This window comes from Nomascus leucogenys, chromosome 1a (assembly GCF_006542625.1).
Source record: "Nomascus leucogenys isolate Asia chromosome 1a, Asia_NLE_v1, whole genome shotgun sequence".
Classification (NCBI taxonomy): Eukaryota; Metazoa; Chordata; class Mammalia; order Primates; family Hylobatidae; genus Nomascus; species Nomascus leucogenys.
Window position 1 is genome coordinate 57,274,499 of NC_044381.1, and position 25,278 is coordinate 57,299,776.

At 40.7% G+C, this 25,278-nt stretch overlaps 1 protein-coding gene across 6 annotated transcripts in view; it reads right to left on the reverse strand.

The window, feature by feature from the left end:
* Positions 1 to 761: 761 nt before the first annotated feature.
* GCNT1 (glucosaminyl (N-acetyl) transferase 1) overlaps positions 762 to 25,278 on the reverse strand; it is an 86,679-nt gene continuing 62,162 nt past the window's right edge. For 3 of the 6 annotated variants that reach the window (XM_003267433.3, XM_003267431.3, XM_003267434.4), the window contains exons 2-3: positions 7,074 to 7,219; positions 762 to 5,934 (exon numbers count right to left, since the gene is read on the reverse strand). In XM_003267433.3, coding sequence (XP_003267481.1) covers positions 4,505 to 5,791 — 1,287 coding nt within the window. In that variant the 5' untranslated portion in view covers positions 5,792 to 5,934; positions 7,074 to 7,219 and the 3' untranslated portion in view covers positions 762 to 4,504. Of the gene's footprint in view, positions 5,935 to 6,248; positions 6,303 to 7,073; positions 7,220 to 25,278 lie in introns of those variants that run through there. The other 3 variants (XM_003267432.3, XM_003267435.4, XM_030809729.1) reach the window with 3 other exon arrangements.

Here is a 25,278-nt window from a genome sequence, read left to right on the forward strand (position 1 = left end):
TTGCTAATTTCATATTAATTCTAAGATGAGATTCCCGGGCTTTCTACTTGGACTATTATATCATCTGCAATAATAATAATAGTTTTTTCTTTCCCAATAGTTGTAATTCATTTCTAGTTTGGGTCTTACTGCATTAAAAAAAATGTATCAATATTCTGATGACAAGCCCTGAAAACATTAAAGCATGTATTAAAAACAGTATCTTTCACAAGCAGGCATATAAAGGATATGTAAAGCTCTCAAGCTTTAGAGAAAAATCTGAAATTCATGAATTTTGCCACTTTCTAGAATGTTTCATCAAATTTAGGGCTAAAGAGCACCCCGAAGTGTTTAATAGATAAGGTGTGACAATATCTGGAGAAGGCACTCAATATTGGGGGCATGGGGTCCCTTTTCCCTCAGCTGTGCCCATCACATTCAAACCAACAGCAGGTGATATCTCCTATTAACATTTGCTACTAACTGGAAAACTGTTCTTTCTTCAGTAGACACAGTTGAAGTGTCTAATGTCCTAGAATGCAATACTGGCCATTCAATTGCATACTTCTAAAGCCTCCCAGTAATCTTTTTGCATACTCTGTGTTAGTTTGTTTTTGACATACTCTTTCCCCCTCTGACATTTGTGCCTTGAGGATGAATCTTATTTTTAATCACTACTTGCACACACTCATTTGTTACAAAGTACATCAACTACCAAATTTTAATGTTCGAGTGCTGGTTGCTAACAGAAAAAGGAATAAAAAATTTGTGCAGACAAGGCCTTGGTTTCTGAATGGATGATTTTAATGGTGATATGAACTGATTCTAACTGCATTCCGTCGCACCCTCATTCAAAAGAGTAAAACTTACAATGACCATGTTTATCATGAAACAGTATTGCATTTATTTTAAACTGACGGTCCCCAACTTACTTAAAAATCGTAAGAGGCTTAACGGTTTTTCAACTTTACAACAGTGCACAAGTGATATGCATTCAGTAGAAATTATACTTTGAGTACCCATACAATCATTGTTTTTCACTTTCAGAACAGTATTCAGTATATAACATGAGCTATTCAACACTTCATTATAAAATAGGCTTTGTGTTAAATGGTTTTGCCCAACTGCAGGCTAAATGTTCTGAGAACATTTAAGGTAGGATAGGCTAAGTTATGATTTCAGGTAAGAGATATTAAATGCATTTTCAATATGATATTTTCAAATTATAATGGGTTTACTGGGACCTACCCACATCATAAGTTGAGGAGCATCTGTATTTAATATGAGAAATTATTTTTTTCTCAACAACTGAAAAGGTCCGATTCAATCGACCCTACAGACGAAATGAACTGAAACATGGCCTCTTCCTACCCAAATCACGACAAGAGAAAATCTACTTATGTTATTTAAGTGAACTGTACTTAATAAATGACATAAATATATGTTTAGAAACAACAACACTCCATTTTCAAGGCTGAGTGGCTGTTTACTGAGATCTGGGAAGAGCCTCAGTAACTGCCTGTAAAATAAAGAACAATTTTTATTAACTCTTGTCCTTAGTAAGAAAGATGTAAATCTTGATGCAATACTCATTAACTAGAATCCTTCCATCACAAAATTTTTGTTCACATATGTTTAAGGACTTTTTGTTTGTTTTTTTGGAGATAAAAGTTTCACTCTGCCACCCAGGTGGGATCTCAGCTCACTGCAACCTCTGCCTCCTGGGCTCAAGAGATTCTCCTGCCTCAGCCTCCCAGGTAACTGGGATTACAGGTGCAAGCCTGGCTAATTTTTTTTTCTATTTTCAGTAGAGATGGGGTTTCATCATGTTGGCTAGGCTGGTCTTGAAATCCTGAAGATTACAGGTCTGAGCCACTGCGCCTGGCCATGTTTGACTTCTAATTTGTGAATGCGATTTCTCAGATTTCTCTATAAAACACCTTCATTGACAGTACAAAAATTAGTGTTTAATAATTACTATAAAGTAATTTAAATAATTTCTATATTTCTCACAAATCACTTGGGTTTTGCTTCTCCTGCATGTATCATAGGTTTCCTTTTCAAACCATCGTTTTGATTCTTTAAATTTCTTGTCACAGCATCATAAATTTCATTTGCTGTAAATTGTCCTTAAAAGTCAAAAAGATACTTTGAGCCCCAATGAATGGATCATATATAATCTATGCCGCAGGCATTAGGGATAGTGTTTGAACACTTTTTAACAAGTGCCATTTTAGAAAGATGAGATATCACAGCTACATAGAAGATGGTAGGTTTACAGTTTTAATGTGGAGCTTGGGGAAATAGACTCTAAAATCCTATTTTTACATTTATGATGAAGAAAAAAATCCCTCAAAACCTGCCAATTTAAATATAAATCAGATGCAGTCACACATAATAAATGTGCTAAGATAAATAACTTTGTATATTTGTAAGTTTTAAAAATTTGAATTTCCAATTTTGCCAAGTTCAAAAATACATAAAACTTAAAGCAAATAGGGCACAATGTTAACACCAGGTGAGGGTTACATGGTGTTCACTCTAGTACTGTTTTACTTTTGCTGTTGATTTGCAATTTTTCAAACTAAAAAATGAAAAAATGTTTATAAGACAAAGTCTATGTCACTGAGTATCACTAGTTTTAGAGTTAAAAGGTGCCCTGTCTTATAGGTAAAAACTTCTGCTAAGAGAAGCATGGGAGAAATATTTGACATGCATTAAAGGAAAAAACTGGTTTAGAAGCCAATAAAGAGAGAACACACTGCATGTACCGCCCTCATCATCTCTTGAGTTTTCAAAACAAACATTTTCCTCTTGCTCCAACAGACTCCCATGCTAATCATGCAAAAACACAGCAATCCACCAACTTCACATTTACAAATGATGATAAAAGTTTAAAAACATATCTCTCAATAAGATGAAAATGTTTTCTGACTTTGACGAATAAAAAAGGTTTTCTCAGTTGAATGCCTTAAAACTGTCTAATACTCTGAATTTCTCATGTACTATTTAATTTGGCTATGTTTTAAAAATACAGCACATGATTTTAATTCTTGTTTAAAGTCTAATGCTAAATGACAAAACCTCACAGTTCCTGGTAGCTTGTTTGCTGAAACAGTATCAACACGGCAAAATTACAAGAATTTCTTTTTAAGATTTGAATGTACTTTGAGATGTGAGACAGCATTATAGCAACCCCAAATTATCTGTCTTATGGTGAAAATGGAGAGAGTAAAAATGGTATGCTGTGAATGGTACCAAAAACAAAAAAAAAATCTGTCCCAAACCTAAAGTTCCCTTCCCAGGCCTTCCAACAGGCCATGTGGAATGACTGCACACTTCTTTCCTCCTCATGTAAGGATGAGAAAGGAGGAAACTTACAACCCAGGGGCAGGTAACGGGAAGACCCAAGAACAGGGCCAAGTCCTTTCAAATGAATATACAGGTGACATTAGGATAAAACAATCCTGGGAGGTTGGACACAAGTGGATTCAATGAGCAACAGCCTTAATTTTGGGGACGGTGTCAATGCTGGTTTGTAAACTCATCATAGGCATCAGAAATTGTTTAAATACATTCCTTTTCTCCCCCGTCCCACTCCCCAGCCCCTCAAACCTATATCATCCTTTCTGTCTTAGTTTTCTGCACTAATTACTGGCAGTCAGATCGCAGAGACAATAATTTAGGGTCCAGTGAAAGTAAATTTTTACACAGCTTGATAGCAGTCTGGGGAGACTAACGAAAGGAAGATAGAGGCAAATCTCTAGAAAAATTGAGTGTTTCTCTTGGTAGAAGCTATAATTTTTTTAAAAAAGGAGATGTCTTAACCTTGCTAATAACCTAAGATGATTTGTAGAAATTAACTAAACTAGAAATTGTCATTTTTTGGTTTTTGAAAATGTGTGCATTGTTTCAAGCAAAAATAACACAAAAACAATGTTAAATCAAGCCCATTTTAAGCTCCCTGAGATGACATACAGAGACACACTACACAGTACAGTATTAGAGCAGAATATAAATTATTTACAAAAATCATTTAGAGTAAAATCAAATTTCTATTTCAACAAATATAATATCAGATTAATTGTATCTTTGATTATTTGTTGCTGTAAGTTTATTCATACCAGAAAAATGGTCACATTTAAAATTCTCAAAATAGTTTTGGCACAGGTCACATCTTCTCATTTTGCTAAGTCCCTGAGCACTTTGAACAGGCTGACTTTATGCATCGGCTTCTTCCCCAGCCACCCTGGTCCCCTTTCCACAATGCCTTGCTACCTGCCCTGGCCTCAAGGTTACCTTTACTCCTCCCACTATTAACTCTAGATGAACATTTAATGCTATCACCTTTCTAGCTAACTGTGCTCTGCAGAAACCATGCAGCTTCTCTGACAAGAAGATCTAGAGTCCCTGCCCCAAAGAGGACCTCATACCATCTTTCCGACGCTTACTGACAAGGAAGGGGAAACAGATAAGGGTACGTTTTGTGTATCCTTCTTCTTATTCATAAAATTGCCTGTAATGGTCAGTGTTTTAATGTCTCCAAAGCTTTGTGTCTCAAATGCTCATCCAAACACTGGATGGCAAAGAGGTCAACATCCACGTCAAACTTATTGGCAAACAAGTGGTGTTGGCGCAGCATCCAGTTCAAGTCACCAGCTCCGAAAATGCACACTGAGCGCACATGGACTCCATCGCAGGGTGGGTAGGGAGCACCCTTGGAAACATCACCCTCAAAGTACTGCCACTTGACAAACCTGGCAACTGCTTGCATGTCAGACAAATCATACTTATGGCTGGCAGAGAGTGAGCCCGGGACTTCAGGAATCCTTTGGATGGTGGCCCAGAGATACTCATCAGGGCTGTATGTGTCTTGCGCCCACTCCACAAACTTTTGGATTTTTTCATTCTGTAGTACGTACCCCACATACTCCCTACTGACCACGAAGTAGGCACTGCCAGAAAAAAGAGGTGTTTCAAGCGGAGGAAGCATTTTGACAGTCCCTGTGTTTGTCAGCTTTCCATTAACGACCTCATACCGCTTTTTCCACCTTTCTTCTTTATGGGATGGCATCCTCTCCGTTTCCAGGTTGTTTTCTCCCATTAACAACTTGAGCTTCCTGACAATTTCTAGGTTGGTTTTAATAGGAAAATCCATACCACAAAGATTTATCAAGTACTTCCAGTTTGCATTCATTGCATAGAGGTCCTTCATGCAGTTGAGGTCAGCCTGAACGCGGCTCCACGATGCATAAACCACACTCTCCAATCGGCTGGCCACAAAGACATTACTAAAACAGGAAGCGATGCCCATCACTGCAGCTAAATAGGAATCCTCGGATTTTGTGTCCACGTGAATGCAATAGAAATTCTGAGGCATATAGATGGCCCTCAGCAGCCTGTCAAGCATTTCAATCTTGTGATGAACCACTATAGAATATGCTATTGGAAACTCCGCCTCTTCTTTACTAAGGGGTTCTACAATATATTTGCGTCTCTTGATGAAAGAAGTACAGTCACTGGTCATGTTTATATAGTCATCAGGTGTCCACCGAAGGCGCTTTTTAAATTTCACTGTTAGGATCTCAAGCTTTACCTTTTGGATTTCATTTACATCACCCTGTAAAACTTTGGTGCAATTAATATCACTACTAGGATTCTCCCCAGCAAGCTCCAAGTGTCTGACACTTACAAATTCGGGCTTTTGATGAATCCTTAAAACGGAGAAGGTGATTAGGGATAAAACAAGAACCACAAAGTAGTATTTAGTGGGATAAGAAAAAAGTCTCCTTCGCAGCAACGTCCTCAGCATTTCAAACAATAATCAGGGATTTCCTTTGTGAAGGGCAGTCTTCTATGCTCCAAGCACCAATGATTTTCCCTCCGTTGTGGCCTTGAAGGTTGTCAGTTTGCATTTATCAGAGCTGCAACAGCATCTTGAAATGAAGAGCAGCACTGAAATAAAAGAAGCAATTATAAATATAAATATATATAAATTATATATATATAGAGAGAGAGAGAGAAAGAGAGAGAGAGAGAGATAGTCTTTCACAATAAATCTTCTCAGGCTCAAAAACTGTCCTCTTTGCTATGAGGTTAGGTTTAAAACAAAAAACAAAGTGACTGAATCAGAGGATAAGTGGTAGTAGTACAGGAAGCCCACAGTCTCTAGTATTTATACCACAGATTGAAAAAGAAAACAAAAGAAAAAACAAACCCCAAATCCCAATACACGGATGCACTAGAATATCTAACAACAAGCATTTTACCTCTTTGGTATGTTGAGGTGCAAAACCATAGTTGGAGGCCTAGGCAATAATGATTGAACAGTCTATAGTTGATGAGTTTCTGACACTGTGCCAGAATTAGCACCCCTTGTCTTGAAATCGTTAGTAATTTAAGTTCCTCCTGACATCTTTTAATGTCCATTAGCTGGTGTCAGCAGCCCTAAAAGAGATCAGACCCATTCTGCTTTTTGCTGATTTAGGATTTGGGGCATTCTTAGGGAGAAGTTTGGAAATGGTTGTGACTTCAAATTGGATTGAAAAGCCTCAGATGAAACAAAGCCCAGTTTGGGACTGAGTTGGGTTGGTCCCACAATGAGTTTAGTTCCATGCCAGACACTACAAGAAAACAAAATATTCATAATCCAAAAGAGAGATACAGCTTGCATTTTCTACATTAGTTATAACAGACAGTAATAACTAAGTCTTGCAGAAAACAATAGTGTATACAAATTGTAATTTATGACAGACCTTCATCTATATTCAAATTCCAGGAACACAACCCACTTTTACTATATAAAATGCTTACAAACATTAAATAGCTTTGTTTTTAAAAATCAATTTTATAACTTGGCAATTTGTTCTACAGCTGATAAGCACTGCTGTTCTAAAAAAAGAAAGTCAAATACTACCAATTTGACTGTTATAAATCTGTTCATAACAAGATTTCTAGAGATTTGACACTAGTTTTTAATGCCAGAAACTTAACTATTAGGAAATGAGTTGTGAATAGTAATAATACAAATAAAAATGAATAACTGACCATCATTAATATAAAATAATATTAAGAAAAGTATTTAGACTTTTTACCATTTAAGAGTAAGGAAAGTCTGAATCACTTAGCACTGATTCCAGGTGACATCCTGCCCCATTCTGAACACTTCACATGCTGTCAGGTGTATTAAATGTCTGGGCATCCAGCGATAATGATGTGTTGCATGAGGCTTTAAAGAAATCTGTGAAATTAAAAAACCAACTTACAAGGGATGTGAAGGACCTCTTCAAGGAGAACTACAAACCACTGCTCAATGAAATAAAAGAGGATAAAAACAAATGGAAGAACATTCCATGCTCATGGGTTGGAAGAATCAATATCGTGAAAATGGCCATACTGCCCAAGGTAATTTATAGATTCAATGCCATCCCCATCAAGCTACCAATGACTTTCTTCACAGAACTGGAAAAAACTACTTTAAAGTTCATATGGAACCAAAAAAGAGCCCGCATCGCCAAGTCAATCCTAAGCCAAAAGAACAAAGCTGGAGGCATCACGCTACCTGACTTCAAACTATACTACAAGGCTACAGTAACCAAAACAGCATGGTACTGGTACCACAACAGAGACATAGATCAATGGAACAGAACAGAGCCCTCAGAAATGATGCCACATATCTACAACTATTTGATCTTTGACAAACCTGACAAAAACAAGAAATGGAGAAAGGATTCCCTATTTAATAAATGGTGCTGGGAAAACTGGCTAGCCATATGTAGAAAGCTGAAACTGGATCCCTTCCTTACATCTTATACAAAAATTAATTCAAGATGGATTAAAGACTTAAATGTTAGACCTAAAACCATTAAAATCCTACAAGAAAACCTAGGCAATACCACTCAGGACATAGGCATGGGCAAGGACTTCATGTCTAAAACACCAAAAGCAATGGCAACAAAACCCAAAATTGACAAATGGGATCTCATTAAACTAAAGAGCTTCTGCACAGCAAAAGAAACTACCATCAGAGTGAACAGGCAACCTACAGAATGGGAGAAAATTTTTGCAACCTACTCATCTGACAAAGGACTAATATCCAGAATCTACAATGAACTCAAACAAAATTACAAGAAAAAAACAACCCCATCAAAAAGTGGGCAAAGGACATGAACAGACACTTCTCAAAAGAAGACATTTATGTAGCCAAAAAACACATGAAAAAATGCTCATCATCACTGGCCATCAGAGAAATGCAAATCAAAACCACAGTGAGATACCATCTCACACCAGTTAGAATGGCCATCATTAAAAAGTCAGGAAACAACAGGTGCTGGAGAGGATGTGGAGAAATAGGAATACTTTTACACTGTTGGTGGGACTGTAAACTAGTTCAACCATTGTGGAAGTCAGTGTGGCGATTCCTCAGGGATCTAGAACTAGAAATACCATTTGACCCAGCCATCCCATTACTGGGTATATACCCAAAGGACTATAAATCATGCTGCTATAAAGACACATGCACACGTATGTTTATTGCGGCACTATTCACAATAGCAAAGAATTGGAACCAACCCAAATGTCCAACAACGATAAACTGGATTAAGAAAATGTGGCACATATACACCATGGAATACTATGCAGCCATAAAAAATGATGAGTTCATATCCTTTGTAGGGACATGGATGAAACTGGAAAACATCATTCTCAGTAAACTATCGCAAGGACAAAAAACCAAACACCGCATGTTCTCACTCATAGGTTGGAATTGAACAATGAGAACTCATGGACACAGGAAGGGGAACATCACACTCCGGGGACTGTTGTGGGGTGGGGGGAGGGGGAGGGACAGCATTAGGAGATATACCTAATGCTAAATGACGAGTTAATGGGTGCAGGAAATCAACATGGCACATGGATACATATGTAACAAACCTGCACATTGTGCACATGTACCCTAAAACCTAAAGTATAATAATAAAAAATAAATAAATAAATAAATAAATAAATAAATAAAAATCAAGGTAAAGTGATCATGGGAATACTTTTTTCTCACTGAAAAATGGAAAAATGCATTTAAATTTTTGTGGCCTCTAAATAAATTATTTTCCTTCTTTAAAAAAAAAAACAAAACAATGTGAGAAGGGATATACGGACACACAGTATTCACACACTCAGAAAATATGTTGGTGAACTAATCCTACATATGGGTGGTTAACTTTTCTCTTTTAAAATTTCCTTCTCTCTAGTCTTACTTATTTTTCTAATTCTATGTTTGTGGATTGCTAAAGATTTGAAAACATCCTGAAATTTAGGTTAAGTTCTTTGAAGGAAAACTCTAGCAGCATTTCCCTTAATGTATACCAAGGAACAGTTTAACGGTCCAGTATGATTAGAAAATCCAACATATCCTTTCCCCCACTGTGAAGATTCCCAATGCTCACTGGCAAATTAATGACAATCCTAAAGCTGAATTTGTTGCTTATCTCATTTTCTTCTAACAATCTTGATCACCACCCCACTCCACACCTCTATTAGAAAGTGACCACGGGGAGCTTCTGTAACAAAACATAAAAATTTCAACCACTAAAATATCAAAACACTACAAAAAATATGCCTTTAAGTAATTCCTGCCCCTTACTGGTTCAAGGCACATAAGGAAATCTCTATGGAATCATTAGCAGACCACTAACTAACTGAGAGAGACTTGAGTGGGTCTCAAATAACAAAGAATATAAACTTTGGACAACTGGTCCAGGAAAGCCACTAAACAAATAACAAAAACAACAAACCCTGGTCAGGGTGGGGGTAGAGGTCTGATTTCCATGGTTGACACATTATAAACTATCCAGTTTCAACAACAAAAAAATTACAAGGCATGCAAAGAAACACAAAAGTCTGGTCCACATACAGGGGGTGGAACAAAAAAAGCAGTCAGTAAAAATGTCCCCAAGGAAGCCCAGGCATTGGATTTAATAAATACTTGAAATCAGCTCTTATAAATATGTTCAAAGAACTAAATAACTGAAAGAAAGCATGAGAGTGGTATCTAACCAAATTGAGAAAATTTTAATAAAGAAACAGAATGTACAACACAAAGAGTGAACCCTTAATAATAATGTATATAACAAGTTTGGGGAGGTAGAAAATTAGTTGAAAAAAATCTATCAATAATTAATAATAATGTATAAATACTGGCTTAATTGTAAAAAATGTACCACACTAATATAAGATATTAATAACAGCAGAAACAGTGAGGGAGTAAATGGAAACTCTCTGTACTTTCTGTGTAATTTTTCTGTAAACATAAAACTGCTCTAAAAATAGTCTATTAATAATGAAACAAAAATTAATCTGCACATCCAAGAAGTTCAATGAGCTCCAAAGAGGATAAACTCAGATATCCTTACCTAGACATTTCATAATCAAACTATTGAAAGACGAGGACAAAGGATTTTGAAAATGGTAAAGAAAAGTGATTATACAACAAATCCTGAAAATGATTAACAACTTCAAATAAACAACAATGGAGACCAGAAGGCAGTGAGTGACATGTTCAATGTGCAGAAATAAAGATTGTTGGCTAGGTGTGGTGGCTCATGCCTGTAATCCCAGCACTTTGGGAAGCTGAGGCGGGTGGATCACTTGAGGTCAGGAGTTTGAGATCAGCCTGGCCAACATTGTGAAACCCCGTCTCTACTAAAAATACAAAATTTAGCCGGGCGTAGTGGTGCATGCCTGTAATCCCAGCTACTCGAGAGGCAGAGGCAGGAGAATCGCTTGAACTTGGGTGGTGGAAATTGCAGTGAGCCAGGATCACGCCACTGCACTTCAGCCCGGGCAATAGAGCAAGACTCCGTCTCAAAAAAAAAGGATTGTCAACCAAAAATTCTATAATGAGCAAAATCATTCAAAAACAATGAGAAACTAGGATACTCCCAGATAAATAAAAAAAAAAATTATCACTAGCAGCCTTACCCTACAAGAAATACTAAATGAAGATATTCAGGCAGAAATGAAAAGATTCTGGACAGCAACTCAAATCCACATGAAAAAATAGAAAGCAGCAGTAAAGGTATATATATATATACACAAATTTATAGTATGAATGTAATTTTCTTTGTAACTCTCTTCCCATCTAATTTAAAAGACAGCTACATTAATTTATGATGATAAAACTGTGTTGACAGGCTGATAATGTGTGTGTGTGTATATATATAGATAGATATACTTTTTTTCTTTTTCTTTTTTTTTTTTTTGAGATGAAATTTTGCCCTTATTGCCCACGCTGGAGTGCAGTGGTGCGATCTTGGCTCACCGCAACCTCTGGCTCCCGGGTTCAAGCAATTCTCCTGCTTCAGCCTCCCGAGTAGCTGGGATTACAGGCACCCGCCACCACACCTGGCTAATTTCTGTATTTTTAGTAGAGACGGGGTTTCATGATGCCGGCCAGGCCGGTCTGGAACTCCTGACCTCAGGTGATCTGCCTGCCTTGGCCTCCTAAAGTGCTGGGATTACAGGGGTGAGCCACTGCGCCTGGCCCTAATGTATTTTTTATCTCATTGAATGGATAAATTGGAACCATCATAAATTGCTGGTAGAAATGTAAATGCTTGGTGAAGCTGCTTTAGAATGTTTGGTAGGTCCACAGAAAATTAAAACTAGAGTTACCATATGACCCAGCTGTTCCACTATTAGGTATATACCCAAGAGAAATGAAAACACATATTCATGCAAAAACTTGTACACAAATGTTCATAATGGCATTATTAATAGCTAAAATACTGGAAGCAAGCCAAATGACCGAGAACTGAAGAATAGATAAACAAAATGTGGTATATCCATAAAATGGGATATGATATGGGTATAATAAGATATGAAGGTCTCACACAAGTTCCATACAATGTAGATAAAGAACCTAGAAAACATTAGTCTAACAGTCATTTATTATATAATTCTGTTTATATTAAATGTCCAGAAAAAGCAAATCCATATAGACAAAAAGTAGATGAGTGTCTGCCAGGGACTGGGGACATGGGGGAATGGCAATGACTGCTGGTAGGTACAAAGGTTTCCTTTGAAAGTTCTCTAAGTAGATAGTGGAGATTGATGTAGAACTTTGTGAACATATTGTTTACTTTAAAAGGGTAAACATTATGGTATGTGAATATTCAATAAAGCTATTATTAGAATAATAACAGTAAAGTTCACCAAAGTAAACAGATTTTAAGTTACAAATTGTGACACCACTGAGTCTCGGGGTTTTTTTTGTTTGTTTTAAACAGGAGAAGTAGAATTATCTTAAACAGGATTTTATGGAATGTGGGTACATGAAAGGGTCACCTCAAAATCCAAATAGAAAATACAAAGTTCAAAACCAAACACTTGGATCTCACCTCAAAAAAGGCATAGGTCTTTACCACTGTCGTCTACATCCTAAACGGCCAACATGCTTTGAAAAATGCGTTCTACAACGTAAAATCACTAGTTTTGGGTTTTAACAAGATGGGTAAGTGTCTATAAAGGAGGTAAATATGTGAGAAAACAGTAAGTGTCTATAAAGGAGGTAAATATGTGAGAAAGCATTATTTTGTCAATAATGCTTTTGATTTTGTCTGTTTATCATCAGGGTGAATCAGAAGTAAAATCATTAGAAGGAATTGTAATTAACCAACCTAATTTCAAAACATGGAACGTTTTCTTAAGTAAAACTTGGCTAAGAATCAGAAGGGTGAAAGGAAAATGAGATTTCATAGCCAAAGAGATTTCCAAGAAGAAGAGAAGTGTAAAGGGAAGTAAAAATGTGCACATGCTATACTATTTTAATGCAACTTTACCAAAAATTACTTAGTTTAAGCACACCCACACAAGGAATAAATAACAAAATAATTAAATAACAAAAATGTGGCCATGGGTAGTTAATACTGCTCAGCTCAATGTTCCTTCACCTTTGTATTTCACTCAGGAAGTATACTCACTGAAGAATATCTGTGGGATTTGCCAGTGAGGACAACTACAGAAGATTAAGAAACATTCTAAATGACAAAAGCTCATGAATTCTGAGAAAGCAAGAAAAATGCAAGTCCCAAACCACACTAAGCCTCACTCGCCCAAGGCCTACATAATCCAACAACTGACCTGGGGCATGTCCTGAAGAAGGTCCCTCACTGGACACTGGTCCTTTCCTGGAAGAGACTTCCTTGTGGACACCACTCTATATAATTTTAAGTAGAACACATAACCTAAGAAGAAACGAGAAATGAAATAATTCCACCCTGAGCTGGAACAGAGGAAAGCCAGTACCTGAAAGCAATGGTTCTTGGTACGTGACTTTTAAGACCAAGAAATACAAGAACACTAAATTCTAAGAATACTGAAAATAAATACTTATCTTTTATACAGTCAGTAAGAAGGAAAGCTAGTCAAGGAAGGGAACAAGAAGATAGGTATCGGGTGCCCCTAAGGTGACGATATGGTCACTAGAAGTGTTCCAACATAAAGAGAGTCAGCACCGCCAGATAGAGAGGGTACCGCTGAGTGCTTAATGGAGTGGGAAGACGGACAAAATGACCTCAGGGAAAGGGAGACAGGAGGCAGCAATCAAACTGGAAAAGCAGATGGACAAGAGGAAACTGAAAAAGCAGACACACAAATCCCGGACTGACAGGCGGGAAAGACCAGCTCTATTTATACTGCAGGATCTTCAAAGGGTGCAGGAACTGGTGCTGGTTGCACAGATCCCTCTGAAGGGGGTCTGCAGAGAATGATGGAGGAGTGGTGTTGCTTTGTTTTTTGTTTTGTTTAAAGTATCCACTAGTAGCTGTTTACAAAGCAGCTGGATTTCTACCTCAAACTTGGCAAAGACTCACCCAAGATGTAGTCTCTGCAGAGGCTCTCCCTTCCAGGGCACACCAGGCCTAATGGAAAGCAGTTCCCATCCAGAAAACAGTGAGACCCAGGCACAGTGAACAGCCTTCTCCATTTCCAGCTTGCTTATCCCTATTAGTTCCCAGAACTTTGATTGGCAGCCCAGGGCAGGAGTTTTTTTACTGGGGTATCCAACCATGCCAAGAGAAATAAGGCTTAAATATCTTGCTTAAACTGGGAGTTTCCCAAACAGTCAAATGAAACAGACTGTACAGGGAGAGGAAAACTACTACTAACATTCTCAGGATATAGAAAACTACCACTAACACCCTCAGGATATAAAGTTAAAAATATGTTAAAAAAATATTAATGAGGCACAATATATTTTCTGAAGACAGCCAGGCCAACATTTTCACCCAACATTTTCTTCTGGTATATGACCTTGCCACTCCCCAACCAAGAAATAGTCAAATTCCCTCCCTCTTGAATTTGAGCGGCCTTATTGAGAGGTGAAGCCAGCAGGACTTCCTGGGTCGAGGATTGTAAATGCACCAATCAGTGCTCCGTGTCAAGCTAGAGGATTGTAAATGCACCAATCAGCATTCTGTAAAAATGGACCAATCAGCACTGTGTAAAATGGACCAATCAGCATTCTGTAAAATGGACCGATTAGCAGGACATAGGCAGGGCCAAATAAGGGAACAAAAGCTGGCCACCCAAGCTAGCAGTGGCAACCTGCTCTGGTCCCCTTCCACGCTGTGGAAGCTTTGTTCTTTTGCTCTTCACAATAAATCTTGCTGTTGCTCACTCTTTGGGTCTGCACCACCTTTAAGAGCTGTAACACTCACCACGAAGGTCCGTGGCTTCATTCATGAAGTCAGTGAGACCACAAACTCACTGGAAAGAAGAAACTCCAGACACATCTGAAGGAACAAACTCTGGACACACCATCTTTAAGAGCTGTAACACTCACTGCGAAGGTCTGTGGCTTTATTCTTGGTCAGCGAGACCAAGAACCCACCAGAAGGAACCAACACTGGACACATCTTGCTGACCCTGAAGGGACCATCACCAAGCAGTGAGTACCATCAGACCCCTTTCGCTTGCTATTCTGTCCTATTTTTCCTTAGAATTCGGGGGCTAAATACCAGGCACCTGTTGGCCAGTTAAAAGCGACTAGTGCAGTTGCTGGACTAAAGATACGGGTGTCAAGTTTTCTGGGAAAGGGCTACCTAACAACTCCCGACTCTTCAGAGTTGGGAGCGTTGGTTTGCCTGGAAACAGCTTCTGCTTTTCCTGTACTTCCAGGCTGAGCCCAGGGTCGACAGAGAGGAAAGCCATTCAGCTCCGGGATCCCGACAGAAAGTTGGTTGACCCTGTAGCCATGAGCGGAACTCTCCAAGTCGCATCACCCAAGTGAGACTCGCCCATCTATCCTGACCCTTGCCTCCTGGGTCCTAACGCCTGTCAGACAAACTTCTCGCCTCTCTTTTCCGAGGCTAGTCCCTCTTATAAAAACCACTCCCTGTCTCTAGTGCTTTTCTAGTTTCTCCTATAAGAATGATTTCTAGTATAAACTTCAGGACTCTGTTCCCTTCTTTAGGCACCCGGGCTCACCAATCAGAAAGAAATAATTTTTGCCAAAAGCCCCATGTGGGGGGTGGGGAGGGGAGACTATCTGGAATTTTAGGATCCCTCCTCAGACTAGCAGGCCTAACAAAAGCTACTCCTGAAGCTAGGATATGGGGAGCCTCAGAAATTATATCCTTCCTATTCATATGATGAGAAGTGAGAACAAAAGGTGTCACTCTTCCAACCCTGGAGATCCCTTCCTTCCCTCAGGGTATGGCCCTCCACTTCATTTTGGGGGCATAACATCTTTATGGGACAGGGGTAAGGTCCCAATACTAACAGGAGAATGCTTAGGACTCTAACAGGTTTCCGAGAATGTGTTGGTAAGCGTCACTAAATCCAATTTTTCTTGGTCCTCTTTGTGATCTAGGAGAACAGGCAAGGGTGCAGGTTTTCGAGAATGTGTTCGTAAGGGCCACTAAATCCGACCTTCCTTGGTCCTCCTTGCAGTCTAGCAGGAAAACTAGTGTTTCTGCTGCTGCGTCAGTGAGCGCAACTATTCCAATCAGCAGGGTCCACGGACTGTTGTGGGTTCTTGGCGGGGGGCGGGAACAAACCAAAACCGCAGGTGTTTTTTTCTTTCAGACGGGAAACACTCAGGCATCAACAGGCTCACCCTTGAAATGCATCCTAAGCCACTGGGACAATCTGACCTGCAAACCATGAAAAAGAAGTGGCTTATTTTTTTCTACACCATGGCCTGACCCCAATATTCTCTCTCTGATGGGGAAAAATGGCCACCTGAGGGAAGTATAAATTACAATACTATCCTGCAGCTTGACCTTTTCTGTAAGAGGGAAGGCAAATGGAGTGAAATACCTTATGTCCGAGCTTTCTTTTCATTGAAGGAGAATCCACAACTATGCAAAGCTTGCAATTTACATCCCACAGGATGACCTCTCAGCTTATCTCCATATCCTAGCCTCCCTATAGCCTCCCTTCCTATTAATGATGAGCCTCCTCTAATCTCCCCTGCCCAGAAGGAAACAAGCAAAGAAATCTTCAAAGGACCACAAAAACCCCCGGGCTATCGGTTATGCCCCCTTCAAGCTGTAAAGGGAGGGGAATTTGGCCCAACTCGGGTACATGTCCCCTTCTCCCTCTCTGATTTAAACCAGATCAAGGCAGGCAGACCTGGGGAAGTTTTCAGATGATCCTGACAGGTATATAGATGTCCTACAGGGTCCAGGGCAAACCTTTGATCTCACTTGGAGAGATGTCATGCTATTGTTAGATCAAACCCTGGCCATTAATGAAAAGAATGAAGCTTTAGCTGCAGTCTGAGAGTTTGGAGATACCTGGTATCTTAGTCAAGTAAATGATAGAATGACAGATGAAGAAAGGGACAAATTCCCTACCGGTCAGCAAGATGTCCCCAATATGGATCCCCACTGGGACCTCAACTCAGATCATGGGGACTGCTGACCTGTGTTCTAGATGGATTAAGGAGAATTAGGAAAAAACCCATGAATTATTCAATGATGTCCATCATAACTCAGGGAAAGGAAGAAAATCCTTCTGCCTTCCTCAAGCAGCTATGGGAGGCCTTAAGAAAATATATTTCCCTGTCACCCAACTCCCTCGAGGATCAATTGATCCTAAAAGCTAAGTTTATTACCCAATCAGCTGCAGACATCAGGAGAAAGCTCCAAAAGCGAGTCGTGGGCCCTGAACAAAACCTGAGGCATTATTAAACCTGGCAACCTCAGTGTTCTATAATAGGGACCAAGAGGAACAGACCAAAAGGAAAAGTGAGATCCGAGAAAGGCTGCAGCCTTAGTCATGGCCTTCAGACAAACAAACCTTGGTGGTTCAGAGAGGACAGAAAATGGAACAGGCCAGTCACCCGGTAGGGCTTGTTATGAGTGTGGTTTGCAAGGATACTTTAAAAAAGATGGTCCAATGAGAAACAAGCTGCCCCCTGGCCCATGTCCACTATGCCGAGGAAATCACTGGAAGGTGCAAAGCTTCTCTGAGCCAGAAGCCCCCAACCGGATAATCCAACAAAACGACTGAGGGTGCCCGGGGCAAGCATCAGCTCACGTCATCACCCTCACTGAGCCCCGGGTACATTTAACCACTGAGGGCCAGGAAATTGACTTCCTCCTGGACACTGGTGTGGCTTTCTCAGTGTTAATCTCCTGTCCCGGACAGCTGTCCTCAAGGTCCATTACCATCTGAGGAATCCTGGGACAGCCTGTAACCAGGTATTTCTCCCACCTCCTCAGTTGTAATTGGGAGACTTTGCTCTTTCCACATGCCTTTCTTGTTATGCCTGAAAGTCCCATACCTTTATTAGGGAGGGACATATTATCCATAGCTGGAGCTATTATCTACATGAATATGGGGAACAAGTTACCCATTTGTTGTCCCCTGCTTGAGGAGGGAATCAACCCTGAAGTCTGGGTATTGGAAGGAACAAACTCAAGCTCCAGCCTTAAGCCTTCCCACAGGACAAAATTTCTTTTTATACATCACAGAGAGAGCAGGAATAGCTCTTGGGGTCCTTACTCAGACTCATGGGAGAACCCCACAACCAGTGGCATACCTAAGTAGGGAAATTGATATAGTAGCAAAAGGCTGGCCTCACTGTTTACGGATAGTTGCGGCAGCAGCCGTCTTAGTGTCAGAGGCTATCAAAATAATACAAGGAAAGGATCTCACTGTCTGGACTACTCATGATGTAAATGGCAAACTAGGTGCCAAAGGAAGTTTATGGCTATCAGACAACTGCCTGCTTAGATACCAGGCACTACTCCTTGAGGGACCGGTGCTTCAAATACGCACGTGTGCAGCCCTCAACCCTGCCACTTTTCTCCCAGAGGATGGGGAACCAGTCGAGCATGACTGCCAACGAATTACAGCCCAGACTTACGCTGCCTGAGATGATCTCTTAGAAGTCCCCTTAGCTAATCCTGACCTTAACCTATATACTGATGGATGTTCATTTGTGGAGAATGGGATATGAAGGGCAGGTTATGCCACAGTTAGTGATGTAACAGTATTTGAAAGTAAGCCTCTTCCCCCAGGGACCAGCACCCAGTTAGCAGAACCAGTGGCACTTGCCCGAGCCTTAGAACTGGGAAAGGGAAAAACAACAAATGTGTATACAGATAGCAAGTATGCTTATCTAATCCTACATGCCCATGCTGCAATATGGAAAGAAAGGGAGTTGCTAACCTCTGGGGGAACACCCATTAACTACCACAAGGAAATCATGGAGTTATTGCACGCAGTGCAAAAACCCAAAGAGGTGGCAGTCTTACACTGCCGAAGCCATCAAAAAGGGGAAGGAGAGGAGAACAGCAGCATAAGCAGCTGGCAGAGGCAGGGAAAGACCAGCAGTAAGGAAAGAGAGAAAGAGAAAGTCAGAGAGAGAGATAGGAAGAAACAGAGACAAAGAGGGAGTCAGAGAGAGAAAGAGAGAGACAGCAAGTCAAAGAGAGAGGAAGAGACAGACAAAGAGGGAGTCGGAAAGAGAGAAAGAGACAAAAAGAAGTCAAAGAGAAAGAAAGAGAGATGGAAGTAGTAAAGAAAAAACAGTGTAATCTATTCCTTTAAAAGCCAGGGTAAATTAAAAACCTATAATTGATAATTGAAGATCTTCTCTGTAACCCTATAACACTCCAATACCATCTTGTTGTTAGTATAAACAAGGGTGTAGCCCAAAAGCACTGAGGACACTGACAACTCACAGCCTTCCAGTCAAAAATCCTTAACCCAGCAGGTTTCCTTACAGGGGATCTAAATCTTAACTAATTATCATACAAAGGTCTGACCAGACCTAGGAGGAACTCCCTTCAGGACAGGAGGATAGATGGTTCCTCCCAGGTGATTAAGGAAAAAAGACACAATTGGTATTCAGTAAGTGATAAGGAAACTCTTGCAGAAGCAGAGTTAGGAAAATTGCCTAATAATTGGTCTGTTCAAATGAGTGAGTTCTTTTCACTCAGCCAAACCTTAAAGTACTTACAGAATCAGAAAGGAGCCATCTATACAAATTCTAAGTTAATATGGACTGAACAAGGTTTTATTAATAGCAAAGAAAAATTAAAATCCCAAACTTACAAGATTTTCAACAAAAGTAAAGTTTGCTAGACGTTAACAGTGTAACATGTATTATCCTAACTTCTAATCTTATGGAAATCAGACCTTGTCAGTACCCCTCAAAGCTCAAGTCTGTCAGCGCAGGGCCATACAATACCCCTACTTTCAGGGTTAGAAATGGCCACTGCTACAGGAACCACAATATCAGGTTTATCTACTTCATTACTACTACACACTCTCAAAGGATTTCTCAGACAGTTTGCAAGAAATAAAAAATCTATCCAGTAAGGACAGTAACTACAATTCCAAATAGACTCTTTGGCAGCAGTGACTCTCCAAAACCGCTGAGGCCTAGACCTCCTCACTGCTGAGAAAGGAGGACTTTGCACCTTCTTAGGGAAAGAGTGTTGCTTTTACACTAACCAGTCAGGGATAGTATGAGATGCTTCCCGGCATTTACAGGAAAAGGCTTTTGAAATCAGACAATGCCTTTCAAACTCTTATATCAACCTCTGGAGTTGGGGAACATGACTTCTCCTCTTTCTAGGTCCCATGACAGCCATCTTGCTATTACTCGCCTTCGGGCCTTGTATTTTTAACCTCCTTGTCAAATTTGTTTCCTCTAGGATTGAGGCCATCAAGCTACAGATGGTCTTACAAATGGAACCCCAAATGAGCTCAACTAACAACTTCTACTGAGGACCCCTGGACTGACACGCTGGCCCTTTGACTGGCCTAAAGAGTTCCCCTCTGGAGGACACTACAACTGCAGGGCCCCTTCTTCACGCCTATCCAGCAGGAATTAGCTAGAGCGGTCATCACCCAATTCCCAACAACAGTTGGGGTGTCCTGTTTAGAGGGGGGATTGAGAGGTGAAGCCAGCTGGACTTCCTGGGTCAAGTGGAGACTTGGAGAACTTTTCTGTCTAGCTAGAGGATTGTAAAAACACCAATCAGCGCTCTGTCTAGCTAGAGTATTGTAAATGTACCAATCAACATTCTGTAAAAATGGACCAATCGGCACTGTGTAAAATGGACCAATCAGCATTCTGTAAAATGGACCAATCAGCAGGACATGGGTGGGTCCAAATAAAGGAATAAAAGCTGGACACCTGAGCCACCAGTGGCAACCCGCTCAGGTCTCCTTCCATGCTGTGGAAACTTTGTTCTTTTGCTCTTCACAATAAATCTTGCTGCTGCTCACTCTTTGGGTCCGCACCACCTTTAAGAGCTGTTAACATTCACTGCAAAGGTCTGCAGCTTCATTCTTGAAGTCAGCAAGACCAAGAACCCTCCAGAAGGAACCAACTCCAGACACATTATGATTATGGTTTGACCAATAGAGTTTAGCAGAAGAAATACTATGTCACCATCAAGGCAAGGTCATGTAAAACCATGCGGCTTCCACCCAGTTGTCTTGAAAAATGTGCTCTCTAGAGAGAAGCTCCCTTTTAGAACCAGCTTCCATACTGTAAGAAGCCACATGGAGAGACCAGATATAGGTACCCTAGTCAACTGTTCCAGCTGAGCCCTGTTTTCAAGTCATCCCAGCCCAGATGTAAGACATGTGAGTGAAGAAGCCATCAGATGACTACAGCCCCTAGTCACTCCAGTCTTCACTGAATTCTTGACCAACAGAATGTGTGAGCAAAAAAATACAATGATATTGTTGTATCCTACTACATTTGAAGTGGTTTGCCTCACAGCAATAGATGACTAGAACAAACAGGAAACCACATAAATAGAACAACTAGCAAATAAAAAGAGCCCTTGCAAATTATTAACATGATAGCAAAAATGAAAAACTCAGCCAGGTGTGGTGGCTCAAGCTGGGCACAGTGGCTCAAGCCTGTAATCCCAGAACTCTGGGAGGACGAGGCAGACAGATCACCTAAGGCAGGAGTTTGGGACCAGCGTGGCCAACACGATGAAACTCTGTTTCTACTAAAAGTACAAAAATTAGCTGGGTATGGTAGTGTGTACCTGTAATCCCAGCTACTTGGGAGGCTGAGACAGGACAATCGCTTGAACCCAGGAGGAGGAGGTTGTAGTGAGCCAAGATTGTGCCATTGCACTCCACCCTGAGCAACAGAACAAGACTCCAGCTCAAAAAATAGAGAAACTCAATAGAAGGGTTGGAAGATAAAGTGAGAAACACTCTCAGGGAGTTAAGCAAATAGACAAACTGAGGGATGAGAAAATAAGACAAAACATACAGTAATTTAGAGAACCAGATCAGGAGACCTACCATATGAGTAACAAGAGCTCCGGAAAAAGAAAAGAGGAAGGAAGTCGTCAACTAAATAATTCAAGAGTATTTCCAAAATGAAAGAATGTTTTCTAGATTGCAAAATCTCCTAGGGTATCAGCACAGTGGATGACAATAGACCCACAACAAGATGTATTCATTAATCATGCAATGTCAGAACAATGGGAGGAAGAATACTGCATATACTTTCAGGGGAGTGGGGAAACTAAGCCACATAAAATGGATTCAGAAGCAAAGTATCTTCACCCTTCACAAAAACCACCCACAGAAACCAGGAGACAATGGAGCAATGCCTTAAAAGTGCTAAAGAAAACAATCCCAGCTGAGAGTTCTTATAATCAGATGAACTAATCAAAGCAAGGGTAAGGCTGGGTGCGGTGGCTAACGCCTGTAAATCCCAGCATTTTGGGAGGCCGAGGCAGGTGGATTACTTGAAGTCAGGAGTTCAAGACCAGCCTGGCCAAGATGATGAAACCCCATTTCTACTAAAAACACAAAAAGAATCAGCCAGGCATGATGGCACACACCTGTAATCCCAATACTTGGGAAGCTGAGGCAGGAGAATCACTTGAACCTGGGAGGCAGAGGTTGCAAGGAGCCAAGATTGTGCCACTGCACTCCAGCCTGAGGGACACAGGGAGACTCCATCTCAAAAAAAAAAAAAAAAAAAGTAAGGGTAAATAAAGACATATTAAGACAGGCAAGGTATCAAAATAGTAACTTTTATGTACCTTTTCCTTAGAAAGCTACTGGAGAATGAGTTATATTCAATAATTATTAGCCAGGTGCCATGGCTCATGCCTCTGATCCTAGCACTTTGGGAGGTGGAGGCAGGTGGATCGCCTGAGCCCAGGAATTCAAGACCAGCCTAGGCAACACGGAGAGACCCTGTCTCTACAAAAAATATGAAATTATCTGCGTGTGGTGGTGTGCACCTGTAGTCCCAGCTACTCAGGGGGCTGAGGTGGGAGAATCACCTGAGCCCAGGAGGTCAAGGCTGCAGTAAGCCATGATCCCACCACTGCACTCCAGCCTAGGCAACAGGAGTGAGACCCTGTCTCAAATATATGTATGTATTATTAACGAAGAAAGGGGAGGACATAAGAATCAGAAAGGAGATCCAACCGAAGAAGAAAGAAAAGGGAAGATATCTAAAAGCATCTAGGCCATATAACAAGCCTACAGAAAACCACAGCAGACTGAAACCGGTCAGAAGGCCCTGGGAGAGACATCTTCAAGAAGACAAAACTGGCTGGGCATGGTGGCTCATGCCTACATATGCATGTAAGCATATGCACACATCTATGCATAAACAAACCGCTGACAGATAAACCTGGGTCTCCAACCTATGGCCCTTCGGCAGCAGGAAGCATAGTCTAAGTTCAGTTGGCTTCTAGTCCCAGTGAATACTTATCAATTTCACTGACTCTCCAAGGACTACTGTTCTGTGTCCCAGAGGCTGCTGTGACTGGAGCAAAATACCAACTACTGTGTTTGATGTCAAAGCCATGCCAGTATCTTGGAGGACTGTGACCCAAGTGAGGGAGCCCAAACGCCACCCAAGGTAGGTCAAGGGAAGGAGCAAGAAACAGGTAAGATCACAAGGCAAAGACCTTGCCATTCAGGGTGGAGTTCTTTCTGACCAGTTGTACTTTCATAGCCTCATCTCATCTCAGGGTATTTGGTCTCTGTCTCCACCACAACCTTGCCCTGCTTGGAGGGTAGTCTCTGATACCTGTCTGTGACTGCCTGCAGTGAGCTGCTTAGCTCCTCTGTGGTCTCACACTGAACAAACTGCTGAGACCCTAACTGTGGCTGGCCATGAGGAACCAGCCAAGTTCTTCTGCTAAAAATTTAGATCTAGTTTTTTTTTTAATTTTAATTTTATTTTTAGTAGAGATGAGGGTCTCACCACTGTGGCCAGGCTGGTCTCGAACTCCTGACCTCAAGTGATCCACCCACCTCTGCCTCCCAAAGTGCTAGGATTGTAGGCATGAGCCACTGCACCCAGCCCTATTCTTTCTTCTCTTTTGACTGCCAGAGAAGAGTTCTGTTTCTAGTTCCCCACACTTGCAGGGACTGAAGATATCTAAAAGCATACTCTGTTTAAGACAAAATGATAATAAGCAATTTTTCAAAAAATGCTAAGTCCCTCAAACACAAAGAATATAACTGAAGTAGTAGCATCAAAAATTTGAAAGTTAGAGGTAGTGATTGATAACTGACTTGGAGATCTCAGAAAGCTGAATCCTAAAGCAGGCTATGGGGAAAGCTGAGACCGTGCAATTTACAGTCCACCTTCTGCTGAAAGGTAGACTAAAATAGAGCAATGCTTTCCAAATTCTGCAGGAAAACTATTTTCAACTTGGATTTCTAAATAACCAGCCAATCTATTGGTCAAATGTGATGTAACAGAAAGGCATTTTTATACCAGCAAAGTCACATGCACCTTTCTCAGCAGGTTACTATGAGAAGTATGCCACTAAAAGATGAAATTCACCAGCAACTGTAAGAGCATTAACAACATCACTAACCTGGAGTGCTTAATATGCTCTGGAACTCTTCTAAATGGCTTACCCGTATTAACACAGAATCTTCAGGAGAATGCTACATAGAAAGTATTATTTTCCAGATGAGGAAACTGAGGCATAAAGAGGTTAAATAGCTCTTCCAACGTCACATGGCTAGTAAGCAGAAGAGCTAGGCTTCAAACCCACATAATCTGGCCCCCAAGTTTGTGCTCTACTACCCATTAAGAAAAAGAAAAGATCTGGCCGGGCACAGTGGCTCACACCTATAATCCCAGCACTTTGGGAGGCCGAGGCAGGCAGATCACTTGAAGTCTGGAGTTCAGGCCAGCCTGGCCAACATGAAGAAACCTCATCTCTACTGAAAATACAAAAATTAACCGGATGTGGTGACGCGCACCTGTAATCCCAGCTACTTGGGAGGCTGAGGCAGGAGAATCGCTTGAACCTGGGAGGCAGAGGTTGCAGTGAGCGAGATTGAGCCTCTGCACTTCAGCCTGGGTGACAGCAGAGTGAGACTTTGTCTCAAAAAAAAAAGGAAGAGACAGGATCCAGTAATCAAGGGACCCAATATAAATGAGAGGCAACAGAAATCCTAGGATTACAAAGAGAGATCCCAAGATGATGATTGTGTGGGAGTACTAGGAAGAAACCAGTCCTTAATTAAAGCAAGTAAACAGCTCCGGAAAATACTTGAGATGAAACAGAGAACGCCTGCTGTAAATTAATACATTTAGAAGAGATTTTTATAACTAAGGTAGAGTTCAGAATTAAATAAGTAAAATGCAGGCCAGGTGCAATAGCTCACACCTGTAATCCCAGCACTTTGGGAGGCCAAGGCAAGCTGATCACTTGAGGTCAGGAGTTCAAGACCAGGCTGGCCAACACGGCAAAACTCTGTCTCTACTAAAAACACAAAAAATTAGCCGGGTGTGGTGGCACGTGCCTATAATCCCAGGTG